Raw genomic sequence first — 12,519 nt, 5'->3', positions numbered from 1 at the left:
TGGTTGCTGTCATTCTTTTATTCGTTCGGGTATTTCCCACTTGACACAGAAGGGCAGCGCGGCCCAGAGGGGTGATGTCCCCTGCTCTGGGTCCCAGCATGTGTTGGATCTGGGCTTCCTGCTCAGCCCGCCCATCTCTGGCACCCACGTTCCCGAGCACCCACCAATGCTGCCTCTCATGTGCCTGCGACTGCCACAGAAGGGCAGGGGGGGTGGGGGGGGAACCAGCTGTCCCCTTGACCTTGACATCAGAGCAGGGAGCTGCGTTCCAGTCTGGCAGGGCGCTTGGGAACATGAGGGGGACACTGGGGCGTGGAGGGCGTCGTTCCTGTTCTGTGTCCCTGTTCAGTCCGAGCCTCAATCAGAGGAGCAGGCCTGCCTCTCATAGCACGTGCTCAGTTGGCCCCAGCGCCCTGGGCTGTGGCTACGAAGCCCAGGAAGGGGGGTGGGCGGGCCCTGGGCACCAGTGGGCAGCGCAGTCACCGCTCAAGCAGAACACGGGATGCTTCTGCTTACGCCTCTGAACGCGCATACCGGCAAGAACTGGGTCGCCTTTGAAATCGTCATCCCCACTCTTACCCCCCAGTGACTGTCCAGCAGCCGTCGTCGGTGGTTACCGTATTACGGAGCCTGCCTGGTTACTTCAGCAGCTGTGGGAGGGAGGAGGAGACGGGGCTTTGTGCACATCAGGAAGCCTCTCCACTGTTACCAGCAACAGCGTGGGCCTCCGGGGGCCCACCTCCTCCCCAGTCCCCGCCCGAGCTTAGGAACGCGGGCGTCTAACCCGCGCAGAGACACTCAGCAGATGGAAGGATTCGTTTCTCTGTCTTCCAGTCCCTGGGCGATGGGAGCAGCGATCCAACCCTGTGTCCCCAGAAAGGAAGAGGTGCCCACCTGCCCCGTTCCTTCGCAGCTGCATGTCAGGGAATGGCGCCTCCCCCCCCCCCCATGCCCATCTGCCATTTAGGGATGGAAGCGTCCAGAATAAAGCATCATCTAAAACCTCTCCAGATGACGGCCAAGTACCGGCCCACACCTTCCAGGGAAGTTCCATCCAAAATATGGCTCAAAGCCCTTGAACGCACTTAGCATTTGTACGGTCTGTTAAGCTAAATGGCATGTATTTGTTTTGCTGCAGAGTGAAAAGAATTTTCCTCTTTTGCGTATTGTTGCGAGACGTTTATTAAGAACGCAAGGGATGACCAGCCGTGGTATTAACATTCTAACACAAATTCAGACGCTTGTGTTTTTCCAAGATCACAGCATCCTGGGGAAGACAACCAAGAAACCAACAAAAAACTAAGGCATTGTGGAGACCGTACACAGGTCGTGCGTTCATATTCCGTAACCGAGTATAAACCCAGGGCCATGAAAACTGTATAATTTTAAATTTTTTTTTTTTTCAACGTTTATTTTATTTTTTGGGACAGAGACAGAGCATGAACGGGGGAGGGGCAGAGAGAGAGGGAGACACAGAATCGGAAACAGGCTCCAGGCTCTGAGCCATCAGCCCAGAGCCCGACGCGGGGCTCGAACTCACGGACCGCGAGATCGTGACCTGGCTGAAGTCGGACGCTTAACCGACTGCGCCACCCAGGCGCCCCGAAAACTGTATAATTTTAAAGCCCGATTTCTGTTCTCTGATAAAAAGGAAAGCAGTTTTTGGTTTCACGAACCGGTTTTAAGTCTGTTCGCACTTTTTCCTGAACAGTCGTCCTGTGCTAATAAACTCTGGTTCTTGGCACCGCCCCCCCCCCCTTCACGTGGCCCAAGATAAACCTAAGAACCCGGGAGGCCTTCTTCCCAAAGGTTCCGCTGCTCATGATACACAGTGCCACGTTTACCAGGGAGAAACAGCTTCCTTCCCGTTCCGCACTGACTCACTGGAAGGAAAAGTGGAAGACGGGTGACAAATCGGCGTTACTGTATGCCTGTCGCTCACGGTGACAGCCGTGGCTCCGTGGCGGCCCAGGCCTCACGCCGCGCTCAGCGGGTTGTCCACGCGGCCCAGGAAGTGGAGGGCGGTGGAGTCTTGCTCATAAATGGCGAACAGGAACGGGCTGTTGAGGGTCACCTCCAAGGCCTCGGGCCCGTCAGGCTGCTGGGCGGACTCCGTGGGCTCTTCTCCCTCGTCTGCTTTTAGTTCGAAAAGAACGCTGTTCAGCACCTGCAAGGCAGCAGGTGTTGGGACGGCTCCCAAAGGCCCTCGGGGCCCAGCTGTGTAGTGCTGTCGCTGGAGGGCGTTTCTCCAGACCGTGCACGCCCCGCCCCTCGGTGTAGACGACCCCCACTCGGCCCAACCCACCTGACAGCTCCTCCCCAGAGTCCCTCCACTTCCCACCTTGCTGTTGCCATCCAGGGCAAAACCCCGGACCCTCGGCTGCGGGCCCCTGTGCTCGGTTCATCCCACTCACGTAGCACAGGGGCTCGTGCCCCCCAAACAGTGGTCTCCAAGGCCAGAACTGCAGCCCTTCTTCTCCCCAGCAGAGCATCCAGGCGGCCCCACTGCAGAGGTGCGTCATTCCAGGCAGCAGAGCCACAGTCTGCCTACCGCTGAGCGTTTCCCTGAAGCAGGTGGCCCTCTGGCAGGGCTGGCACTGGGCCTAGGGGCACTCACTGTCGTGGCCCAAGTCCTGGCCCTGCTGTAGGATCTGGGAGGGACGCTGAGGCTAGGCCAGGCTGGGCAGAGCCATAGAACACATGGTGGGGAAGGGTTCGCTGCTCTCCACCTGTCCCCAGAAAGCCCTAGAAGGCTCTGGTCACTTCTCTCCCACCCTGGGTGCACACTTACCTGGCCATGCTCTCCTCTCCTACCCTACCCGCCTCCCGGGAGCTCCCCCTGTGTCCCTCCTGTCCACGCCTCCCACCCTGCGAACCCACGGAATCCACTCCGACACAGACACCTCCCGCACGGTACCTTTCCGACTCTGAGCTGGTCGTCGCTGATTTTGCCCAGGTTCGCCTCCGCACCCAGCAGGGTGGGCAGCCTGGCCTGGGCCATCAGGTCCCGAAGGTCATAGGAGCCTTGCAGTGTCAGCTGGGGCATGGTCAGGCGGATGGCCCTGGGAGGGTGACACACACTTAGGGAGGTCCCGGTGGCCCCCACCGTGAGGCCCTGGGCCCCCCTCACCCGGCTAGGCCATCTTGGGGAAAGTTTGTCAGCAGCAAACGTAACAAGAAACTTCCGTGTCCTTGGGAATACGGTGAGAAGGGCATACATTTAACAGCGGTGCTCTCTGGGTGTTTGTGGACAGTCTACGCTTCCATTCTGGGTTTAGGTTGGCTGCACTGAAGGTGTATCACCTGGAGAACTTTAAAATGCTATTCTCTGAAATAATGCATCCTGTCTTACTAGCTACCTTTTTCAGTGGTGTTCTTGACATAGAAACCCCCCACCGTGGGGGGGGGTGGGGGTGGGGAGAGAGAGATAGGAGGGATGTCCTGTCACTCTCAGTGGTGGGCACGTTCCTTAACATCAGCTCAGTTGACCTTCCTTTGGCATCCCTGAGAGCCCATGGATGTTTCCAAACATCCATGTGAGGGACGTACCAAACCCTCACAAGAGGTGACAGTGGACCCATGTCCCTAGTAGCGTTATTCACGATAGCCAAAAGGTGGAAGCGGCCCAAGTGTCCACTGATGGATGAAAAGATACACAAAGCACGGTCCATCCGTATAATGGAATGTTAGCCTCAAGGAGGAAGGAAATTCTGACGCAGGCTGCAACGTGGGTGAACCCTGGGGACAAGATGCTAAGGGAAATAAGCCAGTCACAAAAGGACAAATACCGTATGCCTTCACTCCTCTGAGGTCCTAGAATAGACACATTCAGAGACCGGACGTAGAAAGGTGGCGGCCAGGGGCGGGGGGAGGGGGAATGGAGAGTTAGTGTTTAATGGGGTCAGAGTTCCAGTCTGGGAAGAGGGAAAGATCCTGGGGATGGGTGGTGGTAAGGGCCACGCAACAGTGTGGATGTGCTCCGTGCCCCTGAGCCGTGTACCTAAAAGATGGGTCACATGGTAAATGTTAGGCGTTTACCACCCACCACAACCAAAAATGATTTAGAAAGGAGAGTTGACCTCAGGAGGCCACTGCCCCCCCCCCTCCCCGAGTGCCTGTCTCGGGGCAGATTTCCGGACCCCACTGCCCTGCGCCTGGGTGGTAGGTCAAGTGTAGTGCCCCCAGCGGAGAATTGCTTTCTTCCCCACCGCAGGAGTGGAGCAAACCAGGGGGCCTGTGGGGTCAAGGTCATCTTCGAGAAAAAGCCCCTCCCCCGGGTCTCTCGGAGGGGTATGAACCCTTCTGGGAAGTCGGCCCCCCAAAAGCTCTTGGTTTGCAGCTGATTGTGTGTGTTGGGGGGGCGGGGCTGGGGGGGTGGCATCAAAAGGGGCGATTGACCTGGGTGGCTTGGTCGGTTAAGCGACCGACTTCGGCTCAGGTCATGATCTCACGGTCCGTGAGTTCAAGCCCCGCGTCGGGCTCTGGGCTGACGGCTCAGAGCCTGGAGCCTGTTTCAGATTCTGTGTCTCCCTCTCTCTCTGCCCCTCCCCTGTTCATGCTCTGTCTCTCTCTGTCTCAAAAATAAATAAACGTTAAAAAAAAAAAATTCAAAAGGGGCAGATTGAAACGCGGGCATCCAAAACCAGCAGGTGAGCACAAGCCCGAGGAAGGCGTGCTCCCGGCTCGTGCTCCCGGAAGAAGCCGGTAAACCGAGAGCCACGTCAGTGGATGGCTGGAGGGGTGATGGGGGGATGCCCAGGCCCTCCAGCCCAGAACAGCAGGGGCCGCCCGGCCCGCCCCTGCTCACCCCACACCCCCTCCCGCCTCCCCTCCCCCCCCCCCCCCCCCCCCCCGCTTCCAGGGGGAGCAGCCCCAGAGGTGCCGGCAGTTCCCCGGGAGCCGTACCGGGGAGAGAGATTCTGCAGCCACGTCAAGAAGTTGTGCTGGAAGCTGAGGGTTTCCACCTGGTGCAGACCCGACATGCATTGCGGCTGCACCAACAGCAGGCAGGCGCTCCTGCCCAGGGGCACGCGGGTCATGGAGAGGTTGTTCTGGGCGTCGCTCCAGTGCTGGAAGGTGCCCGTGCCCGAGAGCATGGGGACGGGCACTGCCGTGGTGTTGTCCACCCAGAACTCCTGGAGCCCCTCCAGCAGGGAGAACCCCTTCAGCTTTCCTGCGGACCCGGACGGGAGACAAGAGGGGAAAGGTCAGCTGGGGCAGGGGCAGGCGGGTGGGCTCGGGGCCGGGTGCCGCTGAGCAGGGGTGGGGGGGGTGGGGGGGCGAGGCCTGGAGGGCAGATCCCGGAGGCGAGGCGCAGCCCGGGCAGGGGGGCATTCTCCCCGCCCAGCGCATCACCAGCCCCACGGCCCCAGGGGCCCGTTCAAGTCCTCCTCCTGCGAGATCACCGCGGTGACGCCAGCCGCCAGCGGTGAAGACATTGCACCCGCCAGGTGCCACCCTGGGACTTTAGACCTGTCGCCTTAAGGCCCACAAAGGAAGGCGGAGCATGGAGGCACCTTCCACCACGACTGAGTGACTAACTCACCCCAGATCTGCCCTGGCCCAAAGCCTGTGGGCTGCCGTGCTCACTTTCTTTTTCTTTTTCTTTTTTTTTTTTCTCGACAAATTCAATTGTGGGGTTCACAGCAAAAGGTAGAGGAAGGTATAGAGATTTCCCGTGTCCCCTCCCCCCCCACTCCCCCGACACGCACAGCCTCCCGCCCCGCCCACACCCCCGCCAGGGCGGGACGTCCGTTGACGCTGATGAAGCGACACGGACACATCGTCATGACCCAGCACCCGTGGTTGACAGCAGGGCCGTACATTCTCCGGGTCTGGACAGACGTGCAGTGACCTGTAGCCACCATCACCGCGTCATCCAGTATAGGGTCACGGCCCGACACGCCCCCAGTGCACGCTCGCTCTCCAGCCCGCGAGCAGGGCCGCCCGTGACAAAGACTCCCTTTCTCAAGTCCTAGGACGCGGAGCTGAGCACACACCTCCTGTCACGAAGGCTACATGTCTCGGGCCCCTGTGCTGCCAGGGACACCCCTACGACCCGGACGCAGAGGCGCTCCGTGCAAGCTGGCACCGGGCCTCGCTGGCGGGCGGTGAACCCTCTCTGGTGCCCTCGCTCCCGCAGGGCTGTGCACGTGGTGGCGGAACCGAGCTGCCACCTGGCTCAGCTGTCCTGGGAGACAGGACGGACGCCTGCCGAAGGCCCTGTCCCTGGGGGCCTCCCTGTGACCGGAGCCCCTGGCACAGCCCCTCCCCCCTGCAAGTCTCCTCGGTCACCGTGAGTGGCCCACGTCAGGGTTGTTTCTGGGGGAATGAGGGGAGGGTAAGGGTGAGTCTGTCACAGAGCAGCTGGGGGTCTGAGTAAAGGCAGCTTCAAAAGCCACGGCTCCCTTTTCTGGGAACAGAGGTCTCCGAAGTGGAGGGGCGGGGGCTGGAAGGACAAGGGTGCCTTCCCAGGGCCTGGGTCTGGCAAGAAGGGACCGCCAGACCCAGCCTCTCCCTCCCCCTTTGTAGTCGGGCCTTGGGGAGACAGGAGCGACAAGCCGTGGTGTCCTTCCTCCCAGGCTCCCCCAGGCCTGGCAGGGGACTCGTTAGTTCAGGGGAAGAAAGGACTGACTCTTTTCCCACCAAGACAGAAAGACGTGAGACTCCGCACCGGAGGCGGCTGCCCGGTCCCGTCTGCTCATCTGAAAAGCACAGCACACCGTCCTCGTCCAGAGGTTAAGTCAATCCCTCAAGGTTAAGTCAGCTGGCGTCGTGGAACCTGTCAGGGCCAGCACCCAGCTTGGGATGACAGCAGGGCCTGGGCAAAGGGGGCACCCTGGAGCTCGCGGGCTCCCAGCCCCCAAGTGCTCGCCAGTTGGGAACGTGCACCTGACCTCCGCTCAGGTCACGGTAATAGAACGTCATTGCCAAAGGGGAACACAGAGCTCCCAAGACGTAAGTGGACGCGCCGCGGCCGACAGGTGCATCTCTGTTGGGTGGAAACTGAGGCACAGAAAGGTCAGGGAGGGAGATCAGAAGGGGGGATGTGGTGGGGCTGGGTGACCGCCCAGGGCGTCGGAGTCCTGAGCGCGGTTCTGCTTTTCTCTTCGTGGCTTTCCTCGCTCCCCTCTTGTCCAGCCCCATCATGTGAACACGTGCACGGGGGCTTTTCCAGAATGAGTCCCCGTTTCTGGCACCTGCGGCTCTCTAGCTTCGCCTTTTGGGGGCACGACTTCCTCAGTGAGCTCTCCTCCTGGGGCTCCTCTTAGGAATGGCGAGCTGAGCCCACGAGTCCCCTCTGTCCTCCGTGGGGTGTGGCGCCCCCCCCCCCGGCCCTCCCGCTCAGCTGGATGGCCCCAGTGCTGGACTCTGTTCCCACGACCTGTGAGCCCTGGGACCTGAGCATTCCCGGGTCTGCCAATCTTCCTCCCGCACCCAGAACAGGCTGGAGGTCCTTCCCCCTTGCGGTTTACAGGCTTCCAGAATGTTTTCAGAGTAAGAAAGTAGCCATGCTCTGTTAAACCTCTCTCTCTCTCTCTCTCTGGCTCTGGTTTGGCTGCTTGCTCGCTTGGCTCGCAAACGCACCCTCCCTGGCCCCTCAGTTTGTGGAGCCACTACCTTAGCCTGTCCTCCCGGGAGGGTTTGCCTGCCCCGTTGAGCAGCCTTCCCGGGAGTCCCCCCCCCCCCACCCACCCACCCTGCCTTCAGTGCACGTGGCACAGGCCGCCTGGGCGACCTCTGAACAGAACGCTTTGCCCGCTCCGACACCCGCCAGCCTTCCCAACGTCAGATTCCAAGTCAGAACCCGGCCCGGCTTTCCGGCCCCGCCTTGCGCCAGCCACGCTCGCTCATTCCCAGCTCTGGCCAAACAGAGCCGCCCTTGCCCTGGTTCCTGGCCCCGAACGCGCTAGCCTTTGCTCGCATGTTTGTTCTTCTCCACTGCAGCCCCGCTCCCCGAGCCGCCCCCAGGCCTCTGTCCTCTTGCCCAGTGACCCTCCCTCCTCTGGGTGCTCAGCCCCTCCCCCCAGATACCTTCCTCGGGCGCTTTTATCTGCAGCTCTGTAGCCTGGGCATTCGCCTGTGGGACCTAGCTGCCCTGTTGAGGCTCGAATAGGCAACCTGGGGTCGGGACCTGTGCGTTCTTCCTGCCTGGCCCCTCGGAGACGCCCAACTCGGGGAGTTTGCACGTGAACCTCTTCCGTGATTATATATCGAATGAGCGAACTGTCTTCGTAGGGATTTTTTTTGCGGGGCAGGAGGGAGTAACGGCCCCTCCCAACATGAAAGGGATTTAAGCAAACAAATGGGCTATGTTTGCATGGACATTGACCTTCTCAAAAGACAGGAACCCCTCCCTCCTGAGCATAGAGCTGGGCCCCAGGGCCAGGAGGTGGGGGCTTGGGTCCTGGGACACCCGCTCGTGCCTGTGCTTTCTTGAGGAGGCCACCGCGTTGTTGTTTTGTCCTCTAGGGGCAGTAACACCTCTCCACCACACCACCAGGGGATTGAATGAGAAAAGTAGAAGGATGTACTTTAGTAGCTGCACACAGTAGGGCAGCAGGTAGGTGGGCCGATAGTTCCGCCTCCTCGAGAGTGACTCCTGGGTACTCCCTCACATGCGCCGCCCTGCCCTTCTCCAAGTCCTGACCCTTGCTGAGCTGAAATGTTGGGCATTACAGCCACAGACGCAGGGAACTGTCACCCTTTGGAACCGGCCCCGGGGGCAGAGCCCACCCCACCCGCAGGGTTTGTCTTACCTTGGAAGCGGACATAGGTGTTGAAAAGTAGGGTGCTGCCCGGGCCGACTCCCGACAGGGGGCTGTTCATTTTCCACCCCGTCACTGCCTGCGTGAACGCGTTGATCTTCTCGGCAGCAAGATCTGGGTCCGTGGACAAGTCCAGAGAGCGCTCGAGGGTGACGGGGGCAAAGGGAGCCAGGCCCCGCACAAATGGCTCCTTCAGGCTCAGGCCGGGGGCTGTGAACAGGCCCACCACCGTGGAGAGGAGGAGTCTGGGCTGGCCGCTGGCCCCACCCTGGGCGACCAGAAGGCCCTGGATGGTGTGCAGGGCAGAGAGGACCTTGTGGCCATCCAGCCGGGACCTGCAGCCCTGATCCTCCCCGGGGACGCCCAGGAACGCCTGTAGTCTGCCGGCCGTGGGGTCCAGGGCGCCCAAATAGAAAGAGACCAGGGTGCCAAAGAGAGCCGTTGGGGACAGGATGGCCGCCCCGCTGGCCGTGCTCCACGACTCACTCAGCATCCTGTACATGTGGAAACCCAAGAAGTTGAGCATCATCCCCACCTTCGCCGCCCTCAGCCTGTCTTCCTCCTCCAGCCCCTCGGTGGCCAGCACGAGCTGCTCTCGGAGGGCCTCCTCGTCCACAGGGGTTGTCTTGGCCTGAATGGGGACCGGTGTGAAGGTCGGCTCTTTGGCCGCCTCCGCGTTGGACTTCTCCAGCTGCTCACAGCTGCTCTCGCTGTAGACGAGGAGGTGAAAGGGGTGTATGTACACCCGGTCGGCAGCGGCGAGGCCGGCCCAGGCCAGGAGGCAGAGGACGGCGGCCCTCAGGCTCACACCAGCAGGAGCCATCGCTGACGGGGGCACTCACTTCCGCGGACCCTGCAAAAATGTCCTCTTGTCAAGGGTGACAGTTCTACTCTAGCCAGACTTTTAGCCGTTCCGATATTCCCTGCGATCGTTCAGTCCAGGAGAAATCTATCCGAGTCTACACACGTCGAAGAGAAGTGGTAAATTTCAAAGCTCTGGGGAAGACACCGCGCAGGTGCAAAACGCCGCTGTGGGCTGGGCTGCGCTCTCACGGGGCTGATTTTGGGGTGGGCTTCGTGTTTTGTTGTGTCTAATGTTCAAATTTTTCTTTTAACGTCTATTTATTTTTGAGACAGAGAGAGACAGAGCATGAACGGGGGAGGGGCAGAGAGAGAGAGAGAGAGAGAGAGAGAGAGGGAGACACAGAATCCGAAGCAGGCTCCAGGCTCCGAGCTGTCAGCACAGAGCCCGACGCGGGGCTCAAACTCACGGGCCGTGAGATCGTGACCCGAGCCGAAGTCGGACGCCCGACCAACTGAGCCACCCAGGCGCCCCGGTTGTTTTGTCTAATTTTTATAGCGGTGGGGATGTCTTGGGATTAAGACCTCTGGAGAGTTTAAACAGAAATAGGAAATCGTCCGTGAAATCAAGGAAAAATGTTCACAGGCGTTTTCACAAAATACTGGAAGCACTTCTCTCCAAGGATATATGAGTGGCTGGTATTACTTTTACATTATGTTAATCAGTGATCTTCTGCTTCCATCCATAATTATATGTTTAATAGAGAGTAATACGGAAACCCTCAAGCTGGTGTTTAAGGGACCACTTTCAGCAATAACGTATCATGATATTAAGGCAAAAAATGTTTTAAACTGTTTGTTGAAATCCCAGTCCCTCAAAATGTACTATATTTGGAGACATAAAGAGGTAATTTAGGTGAAATGAGGTCATCGGGGTGGGACCTACTCCAATCTGACTGGTGTCCTTCTAAGAAGGGGAGATGCAGGGGCGCCTGGGTGGCTCCATCGGTTAAGTCCGACTCTTGACCTCGTCTCAGGTTATGACCTCACGGTTCGTGAGTTTGAGCCCCACCTTGGGCTCCATGGTGACAGTGTGGAGCCTGTTTGGGATTCTCACTCTCTCTCTCTCTCTCTCTCTCTCTATGCCCCACCCTCTGCTTGTGCACTCTCCCCGCCGCCATCAAAAATAAATAAATAAACTTAAAAAAAAAGAGAGAGATTAAGACACAGACACATCCAGAGGGAAGACACTGTACAGACTGAGGATGGCCACCTATCTAGAAGCCAAAGAGAGAGGCTCCGAAGAAGCCAGCCCCGCTGACACCTTCATCTCAGATGGGTAGCCGCCAGAATCGTGAGATAACATCTCTATTAAGTGACCCAGTCTGTGGGGCTTTGATATGGCCCCTAAGCAAAGTCATAGGTTCACGCGCCCCTGGCTGCAAGTTTTCCCCTCGAAAACCAAACGTGGACCAGACCGCCGGTCTCTTGGAGGCCTCTTGGCCCCAGGGTAGGCGGTAAACCAGTTTGGAACACAAAACTAGCACACACAGGGGCACCTGGGTGGCTCAGTTGGTTGGGCGTCCGACATCGGCTCAGGGCAGGATCTCGAGGTTCGTGAGTTCGAGCCCCGCGTCGGGCTCTCCGCTGTCAGCCTGCCAGCGGCTCAGTCAGTCAAGCGTCCGACTCTCGGTCTCGGCTCAGGTCACCATCTCACGGCTCGTAGGATCGAGCCCCGAGTCGGGCTCCCCGCTGACAACATGGAATCTGCTTGGGATTCTCTCTCTCTGCCCCTCCCCACCCCTTCAAAAAAAAATAAATTTAAAAAAAGCTGGACCACACTGAGTTATCAGGAAAGCTTGTGGAAGCAGAGTGCCGGAGAAATCTTGCAAGTAACAGGCACCCCGTCCAGGGTTGGGGCCAGGCAGGTAAGCACAGCCCCCTCCCTGCTCCACCCCTCCTGCACCGTCTCGTCTCGGCACCGTCTGGGGGTCGGGGGGGGGGGGTGGGGAGCAATTTCATGGATCACTGTCGTTGCTCTCAGCTGGGATCAGTTGCTGCTGCCCCGGCTGGTCCTAAGTCAGCACACAGCAGGAGCCTGTGATTCTCCCCCCCCTCCACCACCCTCCCCCTCAGCCTCCCTCTCCCCTCCCCTCCTCCAGGTATCCCGACTCCTCCTCGTGGTTCCGTGGCCTGATGAAATGGTGAGATCGGCAACCGACACTAATACAATGCTTATCATTGCCGGGCGGTGTTCTAGTGCTTTCCATAGACTCGTCTCATCCTGCTGAGGCTTCCTTGACCCCGCGTTTCACACCGCAACTGTCCCCCGCCACGCCCGACACTCTGGGCTCGCTGATCCTGCTTTTTACTTCCTTTTCCCTTAGCGCCGATCGCCCTGTAACCCTCTGCAGCATGTATCTGTGTATTTTTCCGTTTTCAGTTCTGTCCCTTTGCACATGAAAGCAAACCCCGTGAGCGCGGGGTCCTCGCTCGGTTTTGTTCGCTGATGCATAGACACCGCAGTCCCGGAAATGCGCCTGGGACCTCGTAGGTACTCGGGACATCATTGTCAAATGGAGCACTTACCGCTGGTTTGCAGAGGAGGTCCGGTGATTTGCTCTAGGCCACACAGGACACTAGGATTCAAACCCAGGCCCTCCCCCCCCCCCACCCCCCACCAACTCCCGGACGCCATAGTCCACACGCTTCAGCACCGATCTGTAGTGCCTCTTGAACAAAACAATAAGACTTTGTCTTTCTAGTTTATCCTAAAGTTTAGAAAGCACTCTCACGTTAGCTGAGCTCTTTTGATTTACCTACGCCCTGGTTCAGGAGCAAGGAAGGCCAGGCATTGCCATTTGTCCCATTTTACGGCTGAGCCACCCGAGGCTCGGGGGTACCGCGTGATGAGTGCCCAGAACACAGCCTTGAACGCAGAGACGGCGCT

General features: G+C 59.1%; 1 protein-coding gene and 1 long non-coding RNA gene across 2 annotated transcripts; both read right to left on the bottom strand.

Moving 5' to 3' along the window:
* LOC123576493 lies at positions 1-1,384 on the bottom strand. Its single transcript, XR_006701432.1, has 2 exons — positions 785-1,384; positions 1-650 (listed from the first exon to the last, which is right to left on the bottom strand). It is a non-coding gene; the product is annotated as an uncharacterized LOC123576493 (long non-coding RNA).
* A 230-nt stretch (positions 1,385-1,614) lies between these two features.
* AGT (angiotensinogen) lies at positions 1,615-12,214 on the bottom strand. The gene is made up of 5 exons (XM_045437404.1): positions 12,159-12,214; positions 8,760-9,621; positions 4,906-5,173; positions 2,918-3,062; positions 1,615-2,167 (listed from the first exon to the last, which is right to left on the bottom strand). The coding sequence occupies exons 2-5, from the start codon at positions 9,589-9,591 to the stop codon at positions 1,976-1,978; spliced, it is 1,437 nt and encodes a 478-aa protein (XP_045293360.1). The 5' UTR covers positions 9,592-9,621; positions 12,159-12,214; the 3' UTR covers positions 1,615-1,975.
* Between the last annotated feature and the right edge of the window lie 305 nt (positions 12,215-12,519).

Source organism: Leopardus geoffroyi, chromosome D2, assembly GCF_018350155.1.
Source record: "Leopardus geoffroyi isolate Oge1 chromosome D2, O.geoffroyi_Oge1_pat1.0, whole genome shotgun sequence".
NCBI classification, from domain to species: domain Eukaryota; kingdom Metazoa; phylum Chordata; class Mammalia; order Carnivora; family Felidae; genus Leopardus; species Leopardus geoffroyi.
The sequence above is the reverse complement of the archived record's forward strand: the minus strand, read 5'-3'. Positions and strand labels throughout refer to the sequence as shown.

Coding starts and splice junctions, on each gene's coding strand:
- AGT (XM_045437404.1), bottom strand. CDS start 9,591: ATGGCTCCTGCTGGTGTGAGCCTGAGGGCCGCCGTCCTCTGCCTCCTG. Junction 5,174..8,759: donor CACCTATGTCCGCTTCCAAG/GTAAGACAAACC, acceptor CCGGGTCCGCAG/GAAAGCTGAAGGGGTTCTCC. Junction 3,063..4,905: donor CTGCAGAATCTCTCTCCCCG/GTACGGCTCCCG, acceptor TCACCCTCCCAG/GGCCATCCGCCTGACCATGC.